This window comes from Heterocephalus glaber, unplaced genomic scaffold (assembly GCF_053883595.1).
Source record: "Heterocephalus glaber isolate CG9 unplaced genomic scaffold, H.glaber_assembly_v1.0 deba00001442, whole genome shotgun sequence".
Taxonomy (NCBI): Eukaryota; Metazoa; Chordata; class Mammalia; order Rodentia; family Bathyergidae; genus Heterocephalus; species Heterocephalus glaber.
The window spans coordinates 44,617,548-44,643,192 of NW_028258296.1; the positions used below are offsets into that span (position 1 = coordinate 44,617,548).

The window sequence follows — 25,645 nt, forward strand, 5'->3', positions numbered from 1 at the left end:
CTGACTGGCTGGGTTTGGGGAAATTGCTGCTTCTGCCTGTCATGCTCTAGCCAGCCTGCGTGTCTTTCTAGTCAAGACAAATCTCTGTGCTAGCTGCTGGCAGATATCCTGAAGGAGCACCTAACAGGACAGCTAGCTCGCCTGGCCAACCTCACCTCTTCCAATTCCAGGACTGCTTTCTGTTGTAGGGACAGATGGCAAGTAAAGAGGCCATGGCGGAGAAAAAGGCAGTGCAGTCTCTGATCCCGGCAAACTGGCACCTCCACCCTGCTACCCCACTGACATCATCCTGGGAGAGGATATCTAGCTCTGGGGATATACAGCTGTCCTCCCTTCACCCTGGAGTCTGACATAGATTAGGGGATAGGAGAGTAAACATGCTATGTACTCCTGAGAAGGACTTCTCAGCATGGGGCATGTGGAGGCAGTCAGGAGAACCTGTCCTCTCTGAGAAACTATTGAGGGATGCAGATTTTCTGACAGTATTCTGCTCTTGACACTAAGCCCCATGAGGACAGGAACTGCAGTTGTCTTGTTTCCCTCTGGATCCCTGGCACCTAGCACAGCTCCTGACAAAGAGCCAAGGTTCAATAAAATAACTGAGCAGCCAGAGGCTGAAGTCCAAGGCCAGTTTCACAATTTCTGCCTTTATGATAAGCTAAACACACACACACACACACACACACACACGTTCATAGGTACAGAAAAAAATACACAAAGTACAAGGAATCATCAGAACAGATTCTTTCAATGTTGTTTACAATCATGGGGTCTTACCAGCCTTAACATTAATAGGCTGCAGCTTTGGGAACTGAAGAAAGATACATCTGAATTGCTGGTCAAACCCAGAAGAAAGCATCTGAGGAAGTTTCTAGGGCAATACACAGCAGCCAGACCCTGGGGCCAGGTTGGATCAGGGCAGTGGCAGTTGCCATGGCTGGGGCAGTTTCAGCCTTTTTTCTCAAGAAAGCACAATCCAAGAGCAAACAAGTACTCAGTTCCAGCAAAGACCATCCTTTCTGGCAGGAAGCAGGCTTCTGCTTATTCCTGTCATTCTGTGAGGCTGGGCACAGACAGAATTCCAAATTCTGAGCAATAACTCCTTTACCATCCAGATTTTTGGCTGGGACCCACATCTTAGTAACTTACATACTTGTTGGGAGCCATTCTACATAATTTTGGAGAAAAATCATTTCACAATTAAATTATGATCAGGCCTAGTCTTACCTACAGGCCAGCTATGATATGCTGAAACATAACTCCATTTCTGCCTTTGGTCATGGCTGAGACTTCATTGGTCTCATGATGCTGTGATATTCAAGGGCAAAATTACATCAGCTGAAGACATCCTGGTTCTTTGAGAACCAAATAGAAAGGTCTCACCTGGGGAGGGACAAATTCCTTATCAGCTTAACTCATCCCATGTTGTAAGATGTATCCCATGTTGTAAGAGCATAAGAGCATTTTGGCTCATCTTGCCATCCTAATCAATATAAAACCCTCATCAGCATAAGATCCTGATGGTTTTAGGATTACCGCCACCCTCCGAGACATCTGATACTCCCTGTGAACCCAATAAATAGTGGCAAGCTTGGGGTGCCTTCGTCTTTACTGCCCAGAGCAGCACTGATCAGGCCCAAAGCTCAGCTTCTTCTCTAAGTCCCATTTCCTGTCTTTATTCATTAATTTGCTTTGTGCTGTTGTGGCTCAAAGGAGACCAGGACTCACTGCAGGGGTTCTGGTAATGTCATCTTTCCTTGTTCCTTACACATACTCATCTATACAATCTTTGCAACTTCCTCAAAGCTCTTTGATGTTTATTATCTGATTAGGTCATCACAGGCTTCCTGTGTTGCCTGAGGAAACAGAGGTCCAAAAAGGTGCAAAATCCCAGTTGCTGATTTAGTATCAGAGTCAAGATTTGAGCCCGCGTCTCCATCCACCCAGATCCACTGGTCCCTCCACACCATGTGGCCCCCCAGGATCTAGCTATTACAAGTTCTTGAGTTCCCCCACACAGGATCTCAGATTCCCTATGAGCAAAAGCCACTTTGTCCAGTCAGTGTTTACAGTCAGGACAATTGGCCCTGTTACTTATGCTCTTGCTCCCTTTCTCTGGCAAGACCTTCTGCTGTGACCCAACTTTGCCTGTTTTGCTTGAAAGCCATCCACACCCACTCCCTCACCCCCAAACACACATACTCAATTCTGTTGCCCCGAGTTGGAAACAATTCAAATGCCCAACAAAAGGAAAACTCTTAAATAAACTCCCAACAATTGGAAGGAACTACTGGGCAATGCAATGACAAATATGTAAACCATCTCTGCGTGTGGTAATGTTTTTGAAATACTGTAATTTGAACAAAGCAAAACACAACATGACAGGTACGTACTCATCAAAGATGTGTAAAAATGTGCTTCTGCAAATTAATAAGAACCACAGGCAAACTCAAAAGAGGAAAAGAGAATTTTTTCTCTTAATGGATTTTTCCTTGCTATAATGTTCAAAATAATATGTAGAAAAAATTATAAATCTGAGGATAAGAAGCAGAGAGGGAGTGGGAGGAGAGCCTCCCTGCTGGAACGGCAGAAAGGGGAGGAGCAGAGGCTGGGGCTGGGGTGTCAGGGGGGCAAGGTCCCTCAGAGGCAGCTGGCAGATGATCCATCTGGAGCTCCAGGCACCCTTCACATCAATTACCATGTCAGTAGTACCTCCCCGAGCTGCGAGCTGCGCAAGCCCTCTGGATCACAAGAAGCCTCTGCTCCTTTTCCAGAGAGGGCTTGCTCATCCTGGAGAGCTGCAGGAAAAGCCACTCTTTCAGTCATGTATTCCCATACATCTCTTGTCACCCAAGATCCTTGCAATTTTTCTCACCTAAAGTGAGAGCTGGCTGGTAAGAGGTGAAAGGCCTCCAGGGCAAGAATAGCCTTTCTCTGGCCATGTATCAGGCTGGCAGGGAGTAGACCCTGTCAAAGGCACAAACTAGGCTCCTCTGAGACTAAGAGACAGTACCGTCCACAGACACATCAAACGCAACACGTCTCAAGCTGACCTCGCATCCCAACGGCCCCTCCATGAAGGCCTTCTCCTCCTCCTGTGCTTCCCAGCACAGTGGACATCACTGCCACCCACCTACAGTGCATACGGCTCCACAGGCTCTGGCTCTGGCTTTGACCTTCACTCTGCCTTGCACTGTTCCCCATCCCTTCCCCACACTGAAGTATTGCCAGTTCCCGTGACTTGCCAAACTGTTTCAATTTCCCTACCTTTTCCAAGGCTGCTGCTTCGGCCTGGAATCTCTTCCGGACTCATTTCCCTCTTTGAAGTCTTTCCTAGTCATCCTCTCAGTCCCACAGGACCCCAACCCTCCACCAACTGTCCCTAGGCAAAGGTCAGTGCTTCTTCTTACTTGTTTCATCCTGACATGGTGCCTGCTACACCTTCAGCATTCAGGATAGTCAGGTATCACTAACGGATGCAATACATTTTGAGAACTTCATCGCAGAGCAAAGTGTACTTACACGAACTCAGGAGGTCTGCTGGGATAGCCCATTGCATCTAGGCTGCAAAGCTGTGCCGCATTTTCCTGTACTGGATATGGTAGCTATTTGTAACATGGCTGTGTTTATATCAGCACCACCATAAACATGCAAATCATGCACTGCACTATAACATTTCAATTTTAGCTGTTTTAGTTCCATTGTCATCTTATAGGACTGCCATCATACAGTCAATCTGTTAGTGACTGAAATATTGTCATATGGCACAGGACTGTATACTTTATAAGAATAAATGGACGAGTATTTAGGATAAATATTTGGATGGATAAAAAGTGGATTTGATTAACCAGACCAAGTCCACAGGTGAAATCTCAGGTCTACAACATTTCTAGTGAGAATGTCTCTCTCCCATCTCTATTCTCAGGCTACGTCTTTCTAGAGCTGGATCCCCTCTTGTCTCTAGACACTATGAAGAAAAACCACTGTTACACACAGCAGACATTCCTGACCTTGGGTTCCTCCTCTTCTCAAACACTGGGTCCTGAATAAATGCCTCATTTGCACATGAATTGTGCTCTTCAGGAGGGGTGGGCTTACTAGTGAAGGCACTGTCAGGGGTTGGGTGGCTAAAGACAAATCATTTTATGCATCCATGAGGAGCAGTTCCCTTAGCTGGGCCATCTGAGGATTGGGCAGGACGGGCACGCAATGGTTCCCACGGATGTCACGTTGTCACACTCCCTGGCTGGGTGAACTGTTTGAACTCTAGTCCACATGTGGTAGGGGCTGGCAGCCATCCGTGTCTTCTACAGTGGCTGGTTTCCAGGAATGCCTGGTCCTGGTCTAAAGTGAATCACAGGAGCCTCCAGCCTCTCCACCAGGGCAGAGGGTACTTCCCTTCTTCCTTTCCTCTGAGCATCCTCAGCTCCTCTGGGCCAGTTCATCCATCTCCACTCTGGCCAGGCATTCGGGCAAGTGGAGTCTGGCCTGCTGATCTCCTTCTTGGCCCACAGTGCTAAGTAAGATTCTATCTCCTTTAGACCTGGCTCTTTTCTTGTCATCCTGAGCAACAGGACCACTGTGGGCCTGGTGTTGGGGACAATCCTCCATTTTCTGAGTCCAGGGGAACAAAAGAGGAATGCTCACCACCTGGGTGCCAAAGGCACAGAGAACTGGGGCCTGAGAGACAAAGCTCGAGACAACGGGAACTTAAATGATCAAATCCAAAAGATAGACAGACACATCTGTGTTTTCTAAATGTAATAATAATACTTATTACCTCACTTGTTTTGCTGTTCAAGGGATTTGGAGTTTTCACCTCAGTTTCAACAGACAGGCTCTGTCGATAGTATAGAGCAGGCAGCTCTGATCCTGGGCTCTGATCACAGTTCTAGTGGAAACATGAGGAAGAAATCATAAAAGATCCCTGAATGGCCCAGGTGTGGTTTCTGGTCCCCAGCAGATGAGGGCAAAGAGATGTCTGGCACCCGTATGAATAAATCTGGTGTTCTGACCTCCATCTCGCCACCCCTGGTGCCACAGAAATGCCCCTGAGAAGAAAGTCTGAGTGCTCAAAAGAGTGGTCAGAGGACAGAATCCTAACAGTTCAAGACAAGGATCAGCAGAGTGCTGGGAGCACTGCGCTGCAGATCACTATGGCCGGGCCTAACTCGCCTCCTCCCGCAGATGAGGCAGTGCCCCTCGTGGAATGAGGAACACACATCTTGTTTGCTTCCTCCCGCAGATGAGACAGGGCCCAGTGGGAGGAGAACCAGGCGACAAGAGGGCGTAGCAGAGCAAGGCCTGGACGAGAAGATTGTCTTCCTCCCCGCCCATTCGCCAGAGAAACATCAAATTTGAAGTCCTGCAGACCTTAGCTGCTCTCCTGGCTCCGGTTACAGGCCAGCCCATTTTACGTACCCCTGCACTTCCCCTACTTCTACCACTATAAATAAACATGCTGCCATTTGCTTGGCCATCTTTTCCTCTCCTCAGGAGTTAGAGCCCCACCTGGCCCCACCTATACCTTATTATATCTCTTTGTCTTTCTTAATCGCTCACCATCATTTCTCACTCCGTGAACCATTCAGCCAGGCGGGCCATGGCAGCAGAGTACGTGCCCTGCCAGGCCCTCTTCAAACACGATGCTTCATAAACCGTTGGGACACAGGTTTTCTCTATGAAGACTTCTGGGGCCCCAGAAGTGACCATTTCACACCCTCCCCAACTGTGAAAATAAATCAGTGGGTGGGGGGGATCAGAACCACAACTTCTTTCTTGACAAGGTTGACTCAAACCTGGTGGGTTCCTGGTTATAAACGGGTGGGCTTAGAGCAGAATTTAGGGAAAGGTCACCGGGGAAGACTTGACTTGCTCAGCACATTAGAGAACAACCTGGTTTCTCAAGGCCCACAAAGGAGGGGGGGAGGAGGTGAAGGATGGGAAGGGGAGGAAAGAACTGGAGGAAGCTAGATGGGAAATGGACTAGGGAGTTTTGTGGGGTGGTGTGACCATTGAGAAATCCCAGGGTGGTGAGACAGCCAAAATAACTGTTTGGATCGTTTCAAAAATGTGATTTTAAATTGTTTGCTGTGTTATGTAACCTCCCTCCTGTGATCCAAAAACCTTCATTAAAAGTTCTGCTATATGTTGCTGCCTCATTTTGTGGTTGCTCTGGAATAGGTGTGGAGGTTGAAAGGAGAAGGGGCTGAGCTGACAGCAGGAACTAAAGAAATAGTCACAAGACTGGAACAATAAATAAAATTCCAAACAAGGCAGAAAAGTAGAGCCAGAGGTGACTGTGAAAATCTAAGGTCCCCTTCACCCAGTAATTCACAGAAATCCTGGGGAGGGCATTGGACTTTCCACAGGACGTGAGAATTGGAGCCAATGTCATTTGACTCAAAGGACAAGCACCCTCAGCTGACATTAGGTTACAAAAAGGAATGGGCTCTCCAACTTAACTAAGCCTTGCAAAATACAAAATGTGTCACGTGCATCTTTGCTATCCAGGGCCTTAGCACAGACACTGCACGTAGTAGGATACAGGAAGTGTGTGAGCAGCCCACGAATGCCCTGGATGGCTGCTGGGACTTGGCACAAGCCAATGCCTAAGGGGAGGCTGGAGCACGAAAGCCAACCTGGCCTGGTCTCTGGCTCTCCACCCTTGGACCCACCAGCCCTATCCCAAAGACCTCTTCACAGCAGCACTGCAGCCTGAAAGTCTTGTAAACAGCCAAGGCCCAGAGGAGATAGTAGTGGAGGCCACAAAGGGTGGTGTAGAAACCAAAGTGCTCTGAGTCTGTTCTGCCTTCTTCACTCCCCTGGGGCAGGGACAGTGAGTGGCTATCTTAGACCGTGAACGTTTCCTGGGAATGGCTACAGGACATGTCGTGTGGGGGCTCTAGTCTTGCTTACAAGCATCCTTCTAATGCCCCTCTGAGTTCTCACAGAAAACCCAACAGCCCAAATACCTTCAGTTCCCAGGCATCCTTGCAGAAACCATGGCTGCTCACAGGGGAGATGGCGCCACCTGGCGGCGTAAAGGGCACAGCTCGCCCGTCGGCTCCTGCGGCCAGGCCCAGCGTGGTGACGTCATGACAGAGCGCCGTTTCTTCCCGCCTCTTCCCCATCCTCGGTCGTGCCAGTACTTGACCGGGCGTCACCGCCCTCTACCCATACTTTGCGTGCATGTTTGCGTGCAGCGGAGGTGGCGGCGCGGGCAGGTCGGAGCTGCGCGCTGCTGCTTCTGGTGCTTAGGTGGACGCTGGTCGCTGTCTGGCAGTCTTGGGCTGCGGACCACACAAGGCGCGGGTCCGAGCACCTCGGAATCTCGCGCAGCTCTGCGCGGAGCCTGGCGGGAGGGTGGGCAAGCGCGTGTCAGAGGGCGCCGCGCGGGCGGGCGGACGCCGGGGAGGGAAAGAGGCGGGGGCGGCGGGTCAGCCGCTGGCCTGGCCGGCCAGGGGATGTCGATGCCTGACGCGATGCCGCTGCCCGGGGTCGGGGAGGAGCTGAAACAGGCCAAGGAGATCGAGGACGCGGAGAAGTACTCCTTCATGGCCACCGTCACCAAGGCGCCCAAGAAGGTGCGGGGACTGGGTCGCGGCGGTGTTCGGGGATCCGGCCTCGCGGAAGGGGCGCGAGCAAGCCTTGCTCGGGCCCGGGCTGTTCGGGACTTAAGGGGCTAGGGCTTGGGGTGATCGAGGACGACTAAAGTGGCGTGGCGGGTGACCAGCCCCCGGCCTATCTTGAGCTGAAGAGGACCCCCTGACCTCGCTTTCCTTTGTCCTTCTGCCCGAGTTCTCCGGAATCTTTAAAACCCGACAGCGTCAGGCCTTAAATTTTCGACTGACTTTTCCTGGATGAAGGGCTTTGAAGACGTGGGTAGGAGGGGGCGAACCAACTCATCTGACCCTGTGAGCTGCCCAGGGGTTGAGAGTGTACAGAAAATCTCCCTTGACGTGATTGAGGCAATCTAGCAGAGCCGCTTCAGGCAGCTCTCTGGGAGCAGTGACCGTTTTATCCACGACTGCGTGATAGCTTAGAGGCAAGAGAAAAAAGCGTAAAACCAGCTCTTTTATGCAGGTGGGCAACATGAGATTGAAAGGCAAACTGATTTTCACCTAAGGTCTTGTAGTTGCTTCAGCGTATGTAAGAAATGGACAGTTGGAGGTTGGTGACAGCAGACACCATCATGGATGGAGGTCGATCTTAGAATCATGTGAAAAGATCACTTAGACATTCCTCCAGAAAGGAGCTTGGGTGGGTTGGAGGGGTGGGTGGTAGGGAACGATTGCTCATTCTTCACTGTACTTACCAAGACAGAAAAAGTTTCATCTATTGTGCTGTGGGTTGAGCTCAAAGGACACCCTTCTAATTCTCTTGGAAATGGCAACCTCTGGAGGTTTTAAACTAGCTCTCTAAGTGTTGGGATGGGGATCCTAGCTCTTTTTGATCATTTACTGGCAACCGCCCACATTTTGACTTTCCACGTACCTGGCACCCAGTTAACAGTAGGCTAAAGAACGTTTGCAGAGAAGTGACCTTTCTAAAGACAGTGAGAACCCAAACAAGTATTTCCCTCCTGTACAAAGACAGTGTTTCAGAACTCTCTCTGCCGGCATTGTTTAGTGGGATTCAGGAATTATAAACTGAACAAAGCGAGGTTTGCAGGAATGGTTACAATCCTTGAAGCTCTTACACCTGAACTAGTTAAGCTGTCTTAAGTGGGAGAGATGGCTGGGATTTTTTTGTTTGTTTTGTTTTTTTAAGGCAGCTAATCTAACCCTACAGAAATCAAATGCAAGACTAAAAAGGCAAGTCATCGTGTGCTTTAGTCTGTTTTCTTACAAAATTAAGATTTTTACCAACAATGCCTTTAAAAGATTGTGGAAGATCCCTTGACCCTAAAGAGTTCCATGGACCTTATTTTTGGGTCTCAGTTCATCTGACTGCTTTGTTAGAGTGGTAACCCTTCACTGTTCTTTGGAGAACAGTTACAATCTTTATCAGCAGAATGTTTAAGGGTAGTACCTCAGATGAGGTCGGGGAAAGAATGGGAAAACCCTAATAGCCTAATCCCCTCAACTCTTCTTTCCCCATTGCCCCATCTTCTTTTGTCTAGCTGCATCAGAGTATCTTTATTATTACTTTATTATTACACTATCTTTATTATTACTTGACTTTTAGAAAGCCTATATTCTTGGAAGTGCCAGAACTGACAAGGCAAAGGCTGAAGTGTAGATTGTGAACTCCCAGAAAGGCAGGAAGTTCATTATTGTATTTATTGTGTTTAAGCTCTGTATCTCACATGCACTATAGTAGGTACTCAAATATTAATTGCTCATATGGCTAACCAGTAACTGAGATATCTAAATAGCTGTCTACCAGGAATAAATATCCCTTTTCCCTCTTCTCAGAAGGAATATTGCTAATGTGTATTATTGTGAGGCCAACTGCTAATGACTTGAGAGACTCATTCCATTAGCAGAAGAACCAAGTTCCTGCCAGAAGTGTGAGAGACCCTGTTGTAAGTTTCCACTTGCTGGTAAATGTGCCCCCATGTTATTGATCTTTGTTCTTTCTGAGCTTTATTGTGTAGCATTTACGTAGCACTTGTACTGAACTGCCTTATGGTGACTAATTATCCTTCCCTAGTGATGATAAAAGGCATTTATTTAGTTAATGGATTGGTTGAAGACTAGTCAAGGTCACATTGCAAGCCCTAATCTGTTTTTCTGAATTTCAGCTGAATTGGACATTATGACTTAGTCACTTTTGTACCTCTGCCATGGGTTGATATTGTGAGACAGTATGGGGAAAGTAAGAGGAAAAAAACTAGCTTGGCATGGTACGGAATGATGTAGAAAAAGGCCTTTTCAGGTGGTATAGTCCATTACCTATGAGAACTCCAGCCTGGCTGTAGGCAACATAATCCTTGGATCATTTCAATCCCCGAGGCCTCTCAGGAATTGACATTCCTGGTGCCAGAGGATATAGGTTACCTCAGGGTGACCTTAGTGGTCCTCAGTCAGATCCGATCCTAGTATTACTTTCTGGTCAGCCTTTATTCGTTTTGTTTACCTTGAGGTAGAGTAGGTACCCATCAATTAAAAGCATACATAACTGAATTCTTCAACCATAATCATGACTCAGTTCAATTTTGTGTGTTCTTGGAGTCCACCACAGTGTATGTAACAGAGCTTGCTGGTTTGATTCAAGACTTGAGATATCTGGCTTTCAAGAAGCCAACTAAATTGGCTTCGATTAAGCAAACAGCTTCTGTGCCTCGGTTTCCTCATTGACCAAATAAGTGCCTGTTGTTTGGAACAGATGGAGATAGGGAGTTAAAATGCAAAAGTAGTTTTAAAACATCTATTCTCTTTTACAAAGGAGAATTTGAGGTAGTTTATAATAGACAAGTACAGTGCATAAACAGGGAGTCATAACTATAGAAATTAGGGGGAAAATGTTAGTCTTGAGGGCTAAAATAGTTGATGAAGTTGTTTGTCACAGACAACTCTACACATCCAACCAGAGAAAGGATTCACTTATAGTTTCCTTTGCAGGCATGGGAAATAGTGCATGCCAGTTCCATAGGAAGACAACTTTCCCTGACAAAAATCTAAGTTTTCATGAGACCACATTAATAGATATAGTATGATTCACATGGTAAAATTTGTTCACAACTTAATGGTGATTTTAGATAACGTGTAGGACAACTTGAGGTGAGAAAAGGAATTCTTTTGTAGTAAGAGCAAGTGTACATTGTAAACTGAAGAAGATCCCTGTTTGATGTTGGCAATTATTAGTCAAACCAAGTAAGTAATCTAGTTCCCCATAATCACTGGGTATTTATTCCTCTTTTTCTGCTGCTTTGTGTTGCAGAGGTGATAACTGTCTTTGGAAGGTTAGATGTTAACATCATATCAAATTGATTCTTTTTTAATAGAATAAAACCAAATCTCCAACTTGATGAAACCTCCTGCAATAGAGATATTTCTCCAGAATGCCTATAGCCGAACATTGTCTGTTTTCTGAACTTCTGAAGATCTGTGGGAGGACTTTCCCCAGTGATCCATTAAACATTGGATCTAGAATCTATCAATCAGACCTTTACCACAGGAAAGAAGAATAATACAAAAAAAACTACTTTTGCTTATAGTATATACGTTACTTGATTAAAGCATGTATAACACTAATTCATTGTAAGGATTAGGAAGCCCAGTGAGCAGAGCCCCAGTGAGTACTGACTGCCTAGTTGTTTTTTTGGTAGCAGAAGTACTGGGTGCTTTTTTTTTTCTTGGAGTTATCTGAGGGTGAATTCATGGTGCCATTTTATAGATTTTACACCAGTACGCATCAGAGATTAGATAAGTTGCCTGTTTCTTTCCTTCTTCACATCATGACTATCTCCTGATTTTCTTTAGGGCACCAGCTGTTTTGGTCAGAGGTGAGAAGATCCTCTTGTGGTGTGGGGGATCAGACCTGGGGCCCAGAGCATGTTAGGCATACCACTGAGCTACATTCCAGGGCAGAAGCTCCTTTTTTTTACATCTCTCCTCAGATACAGATTTCCTTTTCTTAGTTTGATTTAGTTACATTCTAGTTTCCGAATTAGTTTGTTTCAAGTTCCTTTAGACATTTTGCTTTTAACAGAAAAATCTCATTGTCTAGATCCTGTGCTGGCAAAATTACAGGTAGGTATCACTTTTGTCTTATCAGGAGGATATTATTTGTATTCAGTGTGTTACCCAATATGCTCTTGAAAAGTGTCTATAAAGAATGTTTTGATATAGAGACTCATGTAGACCTTTGGTTGCCCTTGACTCATAATACATTTATTCTACCACCTCTACTAGTTAATAATTGGTAAACAAGCACTTTAATGGCCTCACTGGGTATTTTGAGGAACTGGCTAGTACAGGAGAATCATTTATACCTATCTGACTCTCAGATACTGAATACTCTGAAACACTGAATTTTCATAAAGAAGGGCCACCATTGTGGTACTATACTGAACATGTAATTCAGAACTGAATAATAATTCCAAGTACCTTCTTCTGAGATAGGTCAGAAGCATCCCCATCATGTAAAGATGACACATTTGCATAGACCAGAGTTTTTTCCAGCGTGAAATCTGAAAATCCAAAATTGAAGATTCTTACCACAAATTTCCTTCCACTTCTTGTCATCACTACCAGTGCCTTATATGTGGTAAGTGGTTAGTAAAAATTTATGTAGAATTTCTGTCACCTTTTCTAATTTTTTATTTCTCATTGCTTGGCTGTTATATAAGGCCTCCCTTTTTATTCTAAAACCAGTGCATGGTAGTACAGTGTGAGTTAAGCACTTGATTCTTACAGTCAAGTTTACTTTTAGTCTCTGCCATCTAATAACAGTGAGATCTTGGACAAGTGTCTTAACATCTCTGGGCCTCCCTTTTCTCACTTGTAAAATGAGGAATAATAATTCCTATACAGATAGTAGTTGATGCAACATAATAAGTTCAAGTCAGAGCCTAATTTTGAAATATTTTTAAAGAGCCAAAATCAAGATGTTTCTATTAGAAGGTCTTTTCAATAAGAAAAAATTTTCCTTGACAAAAAAAGGTTTTATAAAGAGCTTGGCCCTGTTGAATACTAAAATATTTGATTACCAGAAGGTGCATAGAACATTGGAGCTTAGGACCTGTGATGGAAATGAGATGGTCTGTCTCTCACCATTCCCCACCCCATTCTTCGTAACATATAATGCACTGTAGAACGTGGGTTGTACTGAGCTAGCCCAAGTCCAGTTTATTTCCTTGAATTGCAATAGTTTGAGGGTTTTTCCAAACTGCAGTCTTTGAATTATATGAAACAATTTCAAAGACTCTGGAACTGCGAGTTCATTTTATATGGTCACATTGAGATCCCATCCCTCTGTTCTCTTAACTCCTCCCCAATGTACTGTTCCTCAGTGCTAAACAGCCTGTTCCTAGTTATCTGTATCTGAGTTTCTTCTGCAGAAATGTGTGCCCTTTGCTCTACAGCAATTACAGAACTAGGTGGAGTGTCCATGCATTTGTTGAGACTCAGACTGGTTTCATTTTTGTATTTATTGATGTTCGATTTTCTACAAGAATTACCCCGGTGCTTCAGCCTCAGAATGTATGTAATTGTTGGTACTGCCTGACAGTATCCGGTGGAGCTTAATCATTTACTACCCAAACTGGACACCAAGTTAAAATGTTTAACAAACTACTAGGAGTAAGATAGTACTTGGAATCCTTGAGTAGAGATTGAGAAAAGAACTTCTGACAGAAGCACAGATACGCCTGCTCTTGCTTTCTTGCCATCAAAGTCCCGATGCCTCAGTTAACACACTATGATATAACCTGTAGGGCCTACTGGGCCTGTTGACATGTTCCCCTCTTCCAGTCCAAGTCACTTTACTTCTTTAAGTGGACATCCTGTACTCAGCTGAGTGATAGAAATGAGACTTAATAAACAGGGCTTAGAACTGCTCACTCTTCCGTGTTGTTCATCTTGGACTTGCCTCCAGCTTAATTTTTTATAGTCTAAAGAACTGCCTAGGAAGAGGATCCTCTGTTGTTTATGTTTTTCTCTTTTCTCCTGAACCCGGGAGTGTGCAATGGCATCAATGGAATCTGATGAAGCCTATGTGTTGAGAGTGCCAAGAAAAATGCTAGTACGCTGATCTGCAGTGGCTCTTTGTGAGCAGGATGGTGAATTGGTGAGTGGCAAAGCAAAGAGGCTGAAGGCCTGGAGGAGATGAGAGTAACGGTGTTTCTTTGGTTTAGACCTCCTGAATATAGATCTCCATACTATATTTTGAGCAATGTTAGGATTTTGAAAGTTCTGTTTTTAATAAATGGCTCCAGTTCTTTCAGATCTTATTAATTGTAATAAGGTAACCCTTTAGGGCTCACATTCCATAGCCATAATGGGAATTACTTTATCATTTATCCCAGGTCTGGCTTGACTGCAAATCCAAGCTTTTGGGCCATGACCTGTTTCCATTGTGGTCCTAGGAGCCTAAAATTTATGAAAGACTTACCAGGAAAGTTAGTGGGGCAGAGATTCTGATCTGATTTCACTGACTAGCCCTACCTCATCTTCTTCCTCAAAATGCCGTAAGGAAAAACTTTTGGACTCCCATGATTATTAACTTTACTTTGGAGATGTAGAAGAAACATTTGTTTTGAATTTTCAAAATGCAAACTTCTATCTCTATTTCTAATTTCAGAGGAGAGATGAATAGACTAATTTGTGTGGAAGGTAGAGAATTGAAATAGGCCTCACTTTTGCCTGCTTGGAAATACTCTTGGAAGTTGCTGGATTGGAGACTTCCAATGGTTCTTAATCTTTTGAGTCCCAGATCCCTTTAAGAATTTCATGAACAGGAAAACTTAGGAGCACAAAAATTTATATGAAGGCTTATGGAACTCCCTGAAACTTACTCATGAATTCTGGGTTGAAAACCCCTGATTTATATGGTTAGGCTTCTAAGCCATAGTATCTTTCCTTCACTAGTCCAGGAACTGCTAAAAGATTATTTTCAGCCTGAAGTTTGTCCTTATGGCTTGGAGCAAAGCTGAGACTATTGATGTTATCACCTTCTTTGGGATGCTCCTCAGCTTCCCAGGAGACTCATTATAAATGCCTTGAGGATTTGACACGGAAACTTGCACACATTGCAACCAGCATTTTAGCAAGTTGGAGTGTGGGTTCAGCCCTGCTGCTTTGCACATGAAATATGGATGCTTCTGAGCTGCTTCTCCAAGGGTATTTGGACTAGGAAGCTTACTTTCTAGACTGTCATATTTAACAAAATAATGCACTTTCCTTTGTCTCTCAAAAATAGGTTCGGTTTCAGTGTAGCATTTCCTAAACTAAGACTGAGCTGAGAATATCTGAATCTTACTCATTTGATTTCTCTAGGTGGAGGATACTGAGGTAGAGGACCTTATTTCACACATATCGTGTATGTAGTGCCTAGCACAAAACATTGTTAATAAATATTTATTGAATAAAATACTGTGAGGTGGTCATCCCTAGGAGAAGATAAGTTGGACTCGCATGTAATCTCTGGCTCACTGACCCTCTCATTTGACAAGAGCTATTTTTCTTATGTCCCTCCCGAATGGGTGTTAAGGGAGTACCAAGAGCTGCAGGTGAAAAGTTGATTAGAATTTATAATAGTTTTGGGGCCGGGGATTTACCTCAGTGGTGCGGCCACCTGCCTCGCAAGTGCAAGGTCCCGAGTTCGATCCCTGGTGCTTTAAAAAAAAGAATTTATAATAGTTTAGTAGATCCTTTGTAATGTTAGAAATACTGTAGAAGATAAGGGAGGAGATTGCACTGAATACATGGCCTTTTTTAGTTTGTTAACTCAAGAGCTAGAGCTATTCTTAGACATAATGGGTCAGGTGATTTGAATTTCTTACCATCAGAATAAATTTTTAACTCCCCAGTAGGGACACTCTGCCCCAAGTTGAATCTGGAATCCTGGTTTACACATGCTATGGATTTAAGAACAGGAGGCTTTTACTTAGGTTTGAGGTTTAGGAGCCAGTGATGAGTTGAACCGTTGATTTTGGTATATATTTTGGGACTCTGAAAGTACAACAGTTCTCCCTAGTAGTGCTAAGCGAAATTCTGGATTTTTTCATTCTGCAACCCTAGCTGACCTCTCTGAGCCAAAGGCTGAGCTTGATAACCCAATGCCATATGTGTCCTTTTTGAAATACACCTTCTCTAGAATTACAGTCATCTGGGAACTGAGCCAGTGGTTTCGTTCCTAGCCAGGAGGTCTGTCTGTAGTTGGCACTAAATTTTGCGTGTTTCCTTAAAGTACATGACTTTGGCAGGATTCAGGGGAGAAGGAGTCCTTCAGAATATTGCTGTTTTAGAAGATGAAATTGGTGCTTTGTAGAGATGGCAGGTGTGTGCAGTTGTCCTGGTAACTAATTCAGTTTCCTGTTGGTGGCCAGGTGGTTCCAACAACTTCCAATTCAGAAATTGAGGTTTTATTGCCCAGTTTCTGAGCACGAGACTTCTTAGCAAGCAAGACATGAAGATTCCCAGTGTTCACTTCTTATGGGGAGAGTAGCCCAGCTGGCTTGTCATGCTGGACTAAAATGAATTGTGAATGTTAATTATACTGATCAATACAGTGGCCTTGGTAACAGACTTGTAGCTGCTGTAGAATCTGTTTACTTCTGGTTTGTAACAGAAAAGAGACTGAGTTGGTTGGGGACATGCTGTTCTCACTGTAACATGCTGAATTGTAAGTCCAAGGAAAATGCATCCTGGAGGGGTTGACCTTACTGCATCTCTTTCCCCAGATCTCCCAGAAGGAAACGTTACTCTGGAGGTGGTTTCTGTTCTTGTTTGCCAATTGAGAATGAACTGAGATTGGCAAAGGCTTGGTTCTTAGTGGAGGTGGGGAAAAGGATGTTTACAGACCGTAAAGACTAGGAGAGCACCTGGGTGGAAAACCGCCTTACTTCTTCACCTAGTTCATAATTGAAAGTGCATGGCTGATGAGATTAGTTTCAGCCTTTGCATTCAGGAGCCAGAACCCCTCCTATTTGGGGAGTATAGAATTTATAATTCTGCACATTCTTTTCTGACTCCATAGGGAGGGGATTAGCTAAGTGCTGGGCATGTTTGGAATGAAGTATGCTGCCAGTTTTTACTGATTTTGGACTAACCCATGGTAAAAATACAATCTCTTCTTCAGATAGGCTCTTTGTCATGTTCTAACACCTTGTAGATTAATCAGATTGTATTAGACGGAGTTGTTATTAAAGGTAGTTCTCTACTTCCTTTGCATTATTTATCTCTGAACAAGGCATATCTAACTCATTTGCTCCTGTGCTCTTTGAGTCACTTGATCAAGAGCCTGGTAAATTCAGTATGCTTGTGTTTGCTTTTTCAAATCCTGCTTGTTTCTTAAATCATTACCTCTTTTTTTTTTTTTTTTTTTTTACAGGTTAGGGAGGAATGGAAGATATCAGTTACCAAGGAAGCTTTTTCAAAATATTCATCACCTGTGCCCTGAACTAGACCTACTTAAATCAGAAGGGGGGGGGGGGCTAAGGGTAAGGGAGCAGGCAGAGAACAGGTTAGCATTTTGAAACAGCTTCCTCAGATAAACTTGAAAGATCCCAGATGTAGAACCACTTGTAGATTATCTAGCAAAGCTGGCCAAAATTGTTAGGAAATCTGATATTGGGATGGGAATGCAGTTACCAAGTATGATAGATGACTTAAACCATGAAGAAAATCTCATACCTTGTGTGAGAGGGCCTGAAAAATAGTCTACCTTAGTCTTCTCCACAGAGGCCCCCGCATGGTGGCACATGCCTGTGATCCCAACACTTGGGAGACTGAGGCAGGAGGATCGCCTCAAGTTCAAGGCCACCCTGAGCTACATAGTGAGTTCAAGGCCATTTTAACCATTTGGGATTAGAGAGCTGTCAGACCCATGTATGTAATTGGGGGGGGTGGCAAGATATATATATATATATATATATATATATGTAGGTGTATATATATGTGTATGCATATATATGTATGTATGTACATATATGTATGTATGTATGTATATATGTATGTGTATATATGGCATGTAATAGGGAGTTGTCAGCCTGAAGCCCATCCACAAGTCCAAGCCAAGAACTTCGAACTCTTATCTAGAATGGAGGATATGGTGATTGGGGTAAAGTTAGACCCTGAGTTGGATGTTTTGGGCTCTTATTGCATAGATGAACTGGTTTGTTTTTCTCTACAGCCATGGCAGTTTGCAAAGGGCTGGAGGATGTCTTTAGAAAAAAGAGGGAATGACAAGACCTCTCTAAGCCAACAGCATTTATTGAGTCTAAATTCTCTTTGAAATGCTAAGAATGATTCTGACTCTGTACACACACCCCCACCTCTAGTTTCTGGTTCACTAGACTTCCTGACCTCGGTGGATTAAAAATTGGGTTGGAATATGAGAATTTTTCTAACACATTAATTGGACATTTCAGTGACATTCTGTCTTCAAAAAAAGCACAGATGATTACAGGAGAAGTTTTTTGAGGAGCTTCAGAAATAGCCAAAGTTTAATGATCAGAGAATATAGTGGGAAAAGTGGAGGGCAGAACTCAGAAAGACAGTTGACTATGCCGGTAGGTAAGCCAAGTAGCCAAAGTGAGCAAATCTAAGACTGAGACAAAAAGGCTTCTTTTTAGTCTTGAAAGGATCTGTCACTATTGCTTTATTATAAAATAAGACCCCGGATAAAAAGGAGGGCAGATAAGGCTTCGCTTTATTTATGCCAATATTAATATGTTTCTGTCCTTGGAAAAGTTGGTGTTTAACTTGAAAACCTTGAAATAATGGCCAGACCCTCCTTCAGGGTTAGTACAATGTGTAACATGTAATGCAGAAGCATGAATGAAACATATTTTGGGTCTTTGGGAGAAAGAGTAACGTAGAAAAATGTGGCCAGTTTATAAATGAGGCTAGAGACAGTGCCAACCCAGGATCTTATGCCAATTCTGCTTTTTCCTTTGTGAAAGCTGATCTTAGTATAACCATAGGCCAAGACCTACCTTCTTCAGGGTGCTCTTTACGGGGATATTTGTTTCTCTGCCTAAGGTCACAGGGGAACTTTCCATACCCTCACTGAAAGATTACTGAGTAAGGGCTATATTCAAGGTTTCCAGACTAGCTCTATCAGACCCCATTAATGAATGGAGCCCCCCAGCCTCCCTGAAGAAGTTAGGAGGCTGTAGATGGTTTTGGTTCTAACTGCTTTCCAACATGTGGAAAAACTATTCTGCTAGGAAACTTTCTATCCTTCTATTAATATAAGGACATCTGATGATTTGCTCAGTGATACTTTAAAGTTGAGGGCAGTATATTCACACACACACCAATTACCTATATTGTCTGTTTTTGAAGAAGCTTTTTAAAATTACCAAAGGAATTTCAGTGTTCTAGGACTATGTAGGTCTGATTTGCAGTTCTATCCAGCTTGTGAAATTACACAGTTAAATGTCAACTGTTCAGGTCTTGGGAAAATCATGTTCTTAATCAAATGTGGAAGTTTTTTTTCATTTATTGAGGGATATTTTTTACATTTTTTTCAGCTTTTAAAAGATATCCTTGACAAAAATTGTATGTTTTGAGATGTGCAGTGTCATGTTTTGATATGTGTACATTGTGGAATGATTATCACAGTTAAGCTAATTAATTGGCATGTCCATTCCCTCACAGTTACCTTTCTGTGTGTGTCTGGTAGAAATACCAAGATGTACTCCTGGAAAGTTTCAAGCAAACATAAGTTAACTGTAGTCACTGTGCTATACGTAGCTCTCCAGCACTCTTCAGCCAACATCTCCCCATTTTCCCCACCGTGATGACCACCCTTCTCCCTGTTTCTGAGTTGACTTTTTTAGATTCCACATATAAGTGAGATCATTTAATTGAATGCTTTAAATGTCTACTGTAGCTATGAAACCAAGATTCAGTAATTACATACCATGTTACTTAAATCCAGAGTGTTTCAGTAAAGGTAAAAACCTTAAAAAACTTTTAAAGTTATAGGTTATTAGGTGATATAAGAAAATGGGAAGCATCAATGACAAAATTTTTTATATTTTAACATGTTAAAAGATTTGAGATGGGGGCCGGGGATTTAGCTTGGTGGTTCTGGCTCCTGCCTCGCAAGTGCAAGGTCCCGAGTTCGATCTCTGGTACCAAAAAAAAAAAAATAAGATTTGAGATGGTTTGGAGAGGTTGCTTTTTGAGTGACATGCCACAGGTGGGAAAGGAACCTAGTAGTAGAATGTGTTTCAGTTTTTAGGGCATATTCTGATTGTGACTGTGTGTGAAAGAAAGGTTCTCTCATTACTTACTGTTCAGCACAGGATAAGTAAACTCTTTAAAAACACATTTAAGCTGGGTATGATGTTGCATACTGGTAATCTCACGTACTTGGGAAGCTGAGGCAGAAAGATTGCAAGTTCAAGGCCAGCCTCTACAACTTATTGAGACCCTGTCCTAAAATAAAAAGGACTGGGGATGTAGCTCAGTGGTAGAGTACACCTGGCTTCAGTCCCTAGTAGTACCAAAAAGCAAAAACAAAACAGAAACCACATTTAAATATCTGTTAGATATTTAATACCTGTTAAAGTATAGTATCGTGAAAATAACCAGTGAGTTTCCCTTCTTGACCTCCCTCCTTAAAAAAAAAAAATAACTAGTCATTTTTAACCATCCAGAATTGAAAATCTCCTTGTACAAATACAGGTGGAATTGACACAAATAGGAAAATCTGGGTTGATTTCTTTTGTCTAGCAGTCATTCTCTCCTCCTCACCACTCCATCCACAGAGGACCATGGAACCATGGGTCTTTTTGTTCCCATTGTGCTTGGGCTCTGCTGTTTTCTCCTCCCCCTTTCCACCTCTAAGAAGCAGTATCTCTTAGCTTCTAAAAGTTGCAATTCATTAGCAACTTTTAGAAATTACATTTCTTAGCTGGTCATAGTGATGCACACCTATAGTCCCAGCTACTTGGTAGGCTGAGGCAGGAGGATCACTTGAGCCCACAAATTCAAGACTAATCTCAGCAACACATTGAGATTCTCACCGCCCCCCCCCCAAAAAAAATAGGAAGAAAGAAATTGCATTTCTTGGCTGGATCATTTTATTTATTCCAAAATTAATCAAGATTGAGAGCTGAAAGTATTCTTTCCCTTGCCTAAAACTCACAAATATTCCTCTGGTATCATAAGTTCACAAAACTTTTATACAACAGTAGGATTGTACAATTGACCCTTTGAAGACAGAAAGCTGCTATTTCCCTAGCCAAATCTAAAAGAAGAAAAGTAGTACTAGTCATGTGTATGTTTTTTTCATTTTCAACTTTTTTAATCTCCCTGATGGGTGCAAATTGCCCTAAGCAAGTCACATAGCCCCTACTTCTGTTGTTTTCTCTATAGATTTAGTTCTCAGAAGGCTTCAGAATGTTCTGAAGATGCAAATAACTCTGTGCAGTATAAGCCACTGATGTTGAGACAGAGCGCCTAAACTAAAACATCAAGGAAGTGTAGGCATTTGAGACCTTGTTGTGTACTGTACTAGTATAGATTTTAAGCTGCTTTTTAAATCAACCATAAGTAAAAATCCTGATCTATTGCTCTCTGTTCATGAGGCTTATTCTTTGAATGCCAAGAGTTAAATAAAAGTGATTTGAAAACTATTTAGATACCAGTGTTATTTATTGATAAAATTTCCCAAATAACTTTCCTTATACAAATTTTGACTTTTGTTTGCCATACCGTATAGCAGGGATCTTTATCCTTGTGTTTCTATTCACTTTACTCCTTGGGAAATGGCTCTTCAGAGTCACGGGTCAGGAAAACCCAAGGGATGGCACAGTATTCATTGTGGAGCAGTAGGTAACTCATTTTTAAGTAGCTCCAGAGAAGCAGCAGTCAACTATCCTTTTCAGTCAGCTTGTTCCTTACAAGCCTTCTAAGGTAATAATTTAGAAAGTCAAAAAGAATGGCTAATATTGCCCCTGTGGGATGAAAACTACAATTTTTAAAATGGTTTGATGTGACTGGTATATTTTCTATATATTGTGTGTCTACTCTCTCCTTTTAGAGTCTTAAATTTTTTGTTTTTAAGAACTATGGAAACTAAAATCAGCTGCAACTAATCTTTAAAGGGTGTTACTTTGTCTTTTGAACTTGAAAATGTGCAGTCTAACTACAGGCTAGATTCTGAAAGGTCCTGTTGACCCACTTTGCAAATAATACCTGTTAACTGCGTAGTCATTATTTAACATTAGATCCTTAAAGTCAGGTTTATTTTTAAGTTTTGACAGTTTTTTCTCCCCTGCGCCTGTACTTTATGGGAAGCAGTGGATGGTGGCTAAAAAAATAACTGATGTGGTTTCTGTCTCCTTAGCCTCTATTGGATGTTAGCCTGAGGTGCGGAACACTGACTCTCCGTAGACTCAGCTGCCACATACTGGTAGCTGCTTGGAGTTTTTCTGCCACCCATGTGCTACTTGGCAAGGACTTCCCATTTCTTTCACCTCCATTTAGACATAGCTTAACCTTCCCTAATGCTGAGCTGGCCCACAGTATATGGATTTAAAATGTGGTTGGCCTTTAACCTCACTTAAGCTAGATCAAGGAAGGAAGAATTGTTCTTGTATACTGCTAATCTTCCTTCTTGATAAGCTAAGAAACTACACAGATGGCATTTGCACAATCTGCGTGGCTACCTTCCAGGTGCCATAGACCCCGTTTTCCTTTTAGAATAGTCCACTGATTGCTTTCAGTGTTAAATTTTCTTTCCATAGACATTGGTTTAAAGAGTACAGATTGGCCTGTTTGTTAGCAGTTGACAAGTTTTCATTTTAAAAAAGAACATCTCAGCATACCTTGCAAGAAGTAAAGTTTGCCAGTTTAACTTCTTTTTTGTTGGTACATGGGGATCTAACTTGGGTCCTTGTGCTTGCGCAGCAGTCGGCGAAACCACTGAGCTAAATCCCTGGCCTGCCAGTTTAACTTCTTTTGAGGTTCATTTAAAATTAAGATGGGCTTTAGAGAAAACTATAAGGCTAATGACTTATTACAAACTTACAAGGTGAACATAGTAATCTAAGTTGATTTTTATACTTTAATCATCTAATGTTAAACAGTGACTGTGCAATTAGCAGTTGGCCTTACCCCACAAATTAACCTTTACATGGTAAAGAGAAAGTGTTCCTTTCAGAGGAGAAATCTGATGGTCTCACTATAGCCACGGACCTGGTCTTAGCATCACTAGTACTAGAAGAAGCTAATATTATGTCCTCTTGCAAAGCAAAATATACTACATCATCTGTGGAAAATTCTTGACAAAGCTAAAGCTCTTTCAGTTTACAAGAGGGAAGCGATTTTAAAAGTTTAGAATATGGAAGATTCTAATAGAAAACTAGCTGTGCCAAGTGTAGTGGCTTATGCCTGTAATCCCACCATTCTGGAAGGCTGAGGCAGAGGGATTGCAAGTTCCAGCCCAGACTGGCCAATTTACCAAGAACCTGTCAAAATTTAAAAAGGGCGGGGGTGGAGGCTGGTTATGTAGCTTAAAGGCCCTGGGTTCAATTCCCAATATCACAAAGAAAAGAAAGAAAACTACCCTAGATCCAAGACTATCGCTGAGCAGGTGGAATATGGCGGAGCCAGAGGGACTGTTGTAGGAACAACAGTCTTGAGGAACCTATTCATTGAGTTTAATGAATCTTGATTCCTTCTTGGGTTTGAAGGTTGGGGAATCTGTTGGGTCCACAGCTATGAAAAATATCTTTGAGAAAACTGAGGAAGTTTGCATATAGTCTAAATATTTTGATGATATAGAATTACTGTTACTATTCTCAAGTGTGGTGATGTCATCGAGGTTCTGAAGGAAAGTATTGTTATTCTTACAAGATGCATTGTGAAAAATTTATTGGTGAACTTTTGTGTTTGCAACTTTTTTTTTCTTTTTTTTTTTTTTTTTGGTGGTAGGGAGACCATTTGAAAGTATGCATATGTATCTGTGTTTATATGCAGAGAAAGAAATTAATATGGAAATTGAAAAGATTCATCCTAGGTGGAAAGTACACAGATATTTATTATATTATTCTTTTAAATTTTTCTATGTTGAAAATGATCATAATGAATTTGAAAAAATAAATACAAATACAGAAAATACAACAGTGTGCTTGGGGAAAGGGTGGAAGGAGACTAGCATATCACTAGAAAGATTAGCATGTTCACAACCAAGATGTCTTTAGTCGCTTGTACTCATTTTGTTTCTTTGTTTGAGGGGTGAGGCTATAGAGATTGAACCCAGGGCCTTATTTTGAGCCACATCCCTAGCCCTATTTTGAGACAAGTTCTCCCTAAACCATAAAAGCCTGGGCTCAAACTTGTGATCCTCCTGATTTAGCCTCCCAGAATGCTAGGATTATAGGTGTGCACCACTCACTACACCTGGCATGTTTGTGTATTTAAAGCAAGGTCTCACCATGTAGCCCAGGCTGGCCTCAAATTCACAGTGATCCTCTTGGCTCAGCCCTGGCTTTTATTTTAAAAGTCTAAAGCTGATGATAATTCAGTGAATGAGAAAAAAGAGGATGAGTGGCATGCTTTTGTAATAATATTAGTGGTGGGATTAAGGAGGGTGAGAGAAGTATGGACAGGGCAGGCAAATGGGGAGACAGAAAGCTAAACAGACATTGAAATATAGTCTAGATGTGGATTGCATTCTGTTTAAATCGTGGTTTTCAAAAGATTAGAAAACTCTTCACTGTCCTACTTATTGGTTTTTTTTTTTAAAACCTCTTAATTTTACCTCTAGTTGGCAGTCAGAAGCCTAGATCATTCATGTTGTCTAGAGAGCCTTTAGGAGACAGTAGAAAGCCAGTGAAGTGTCTTGACTCCTAGGAAGAGAGGGGAGAATAACTGATAAGAATAAAGCCACTAGCTCTTTGGGGGAGTTTTCCAAGCTGATTCTCACCTTTTTAGTGACTCAGGAGTGTGGGGCCTGATAATGCCTCATTTCTTTCCCCCACCAGCATTAACAAAAGTGTTGAGTCCCACTTCGAAAGAAGAGGTCCTTCTAACTGTGGAACTGGATTCTAGCAGTGTGTGTATGTGTGTGTTACATCCAGTTACTGTTGAGTCACAGAGAAGGGTAGAGTGGGGGAGGGAGATAAACGCTGTGATTAGTCAGCCTGCCCACTCCCTCCCCCCTAGAAACTCAGGCCCCATCTGGGGAGACTGAGAATTTAAGAAACTTGAGACAGGAAAGGGAGGGAGGGCAGGGAGCAGCCAAAACCTGCTGAGTCTCAGAAGACTGTTTTCTGCACCCCGGAATGGAAGAAGTAGCTGAAGGTGGATGTGGGTTGGATTCAAAAGCCTGAGATTGATTCTCTTGAGATAAGTTGTTTTCTGGTGGGTGTGTCCAAGGACAGTGTCTTAGGAAGGGTTGCCCTTCTTTGGGAAATTTACCTAATTGAAAGATAATAATTTGGTATATTTCTTGTATCAAGAAGTTGGTGTTTATTGCTATTTCTTTGGTTTCATCCAAAATGGAAATCAGACCAATCACTGGTAAGTATCAAGAATAGATGTTGCACCTGTTTAGGCTGACTGCCATAACCTCTTTCCCGAAGAGGAAGTGAGTGAGAGTACAGTCTTTAAAACAATTAGTTAGCTGGGTGTGGTGGCATATGCCTGTAATCCCAGCACTTGGGAAGCTGAGATGGGGGTCACTGTGAGTTCGAGGCCATCCTGGGCTACATAGTGAGACCCTGTCTTAAAAAAAACAAAAATAAATAAAATAAATATATTAGCTGTAAGATGTGTGAAAAGGGTTAGAAAAGATGTAGAAGTCCTGGAAAGTATTCTAGCACATTGCTTAGTAGTTGATCTTGTTACATTTCTAGCTCTAATAGTCACTTTTTTGTGTTAGCTAAAAAAATATCCTGCCCATAATTTCTAAACAGAAAAATCTGTGCATACATCATGATGTATGTGTGCAGTGGGACCACATATATAAATTTAGAAAATGTCCCCGAAAACAGAGTGTGCCAGAAGAAAGA

The 25,645-nt window shown here is 42.6% G+C and overlaps 1 protein-coding gene across 4 annotated transcripts in view; it reads left to right on the forward strand.

Annotated features, from left to right (window-relative positions):
* The first annotated feature begins 7,165 nt into the window (after positions 1–7,165).
* The window catches only part of Ahcyl1 (adenosylhomocysteinase like 1), a 38,487-nt gene continuing 20,007 nt past the window's right edge, over positions 7,166–25,645 (forward strand). Inside the window, exon 1 of one of the 4 annotated variants that reach the window (XM_004853666.3) lies at positions 7,166–7,586. In XM_004853666.3, the coding sequence (XP_004853723.1) occupies positions 7,467–7,586 (120 nt within the window). In that variant the 5' untranslated portion in view covers positions 7,166–7,466. Of the gene's footprint in view, positions 7,587–13,650; positions 13,738–25,645 lie in introns of those variants that run through there. The other 3 variants (XM_004853664.3, XM_021265627.2, XM_004853667.4) reach the window with 3 other exon arrangements.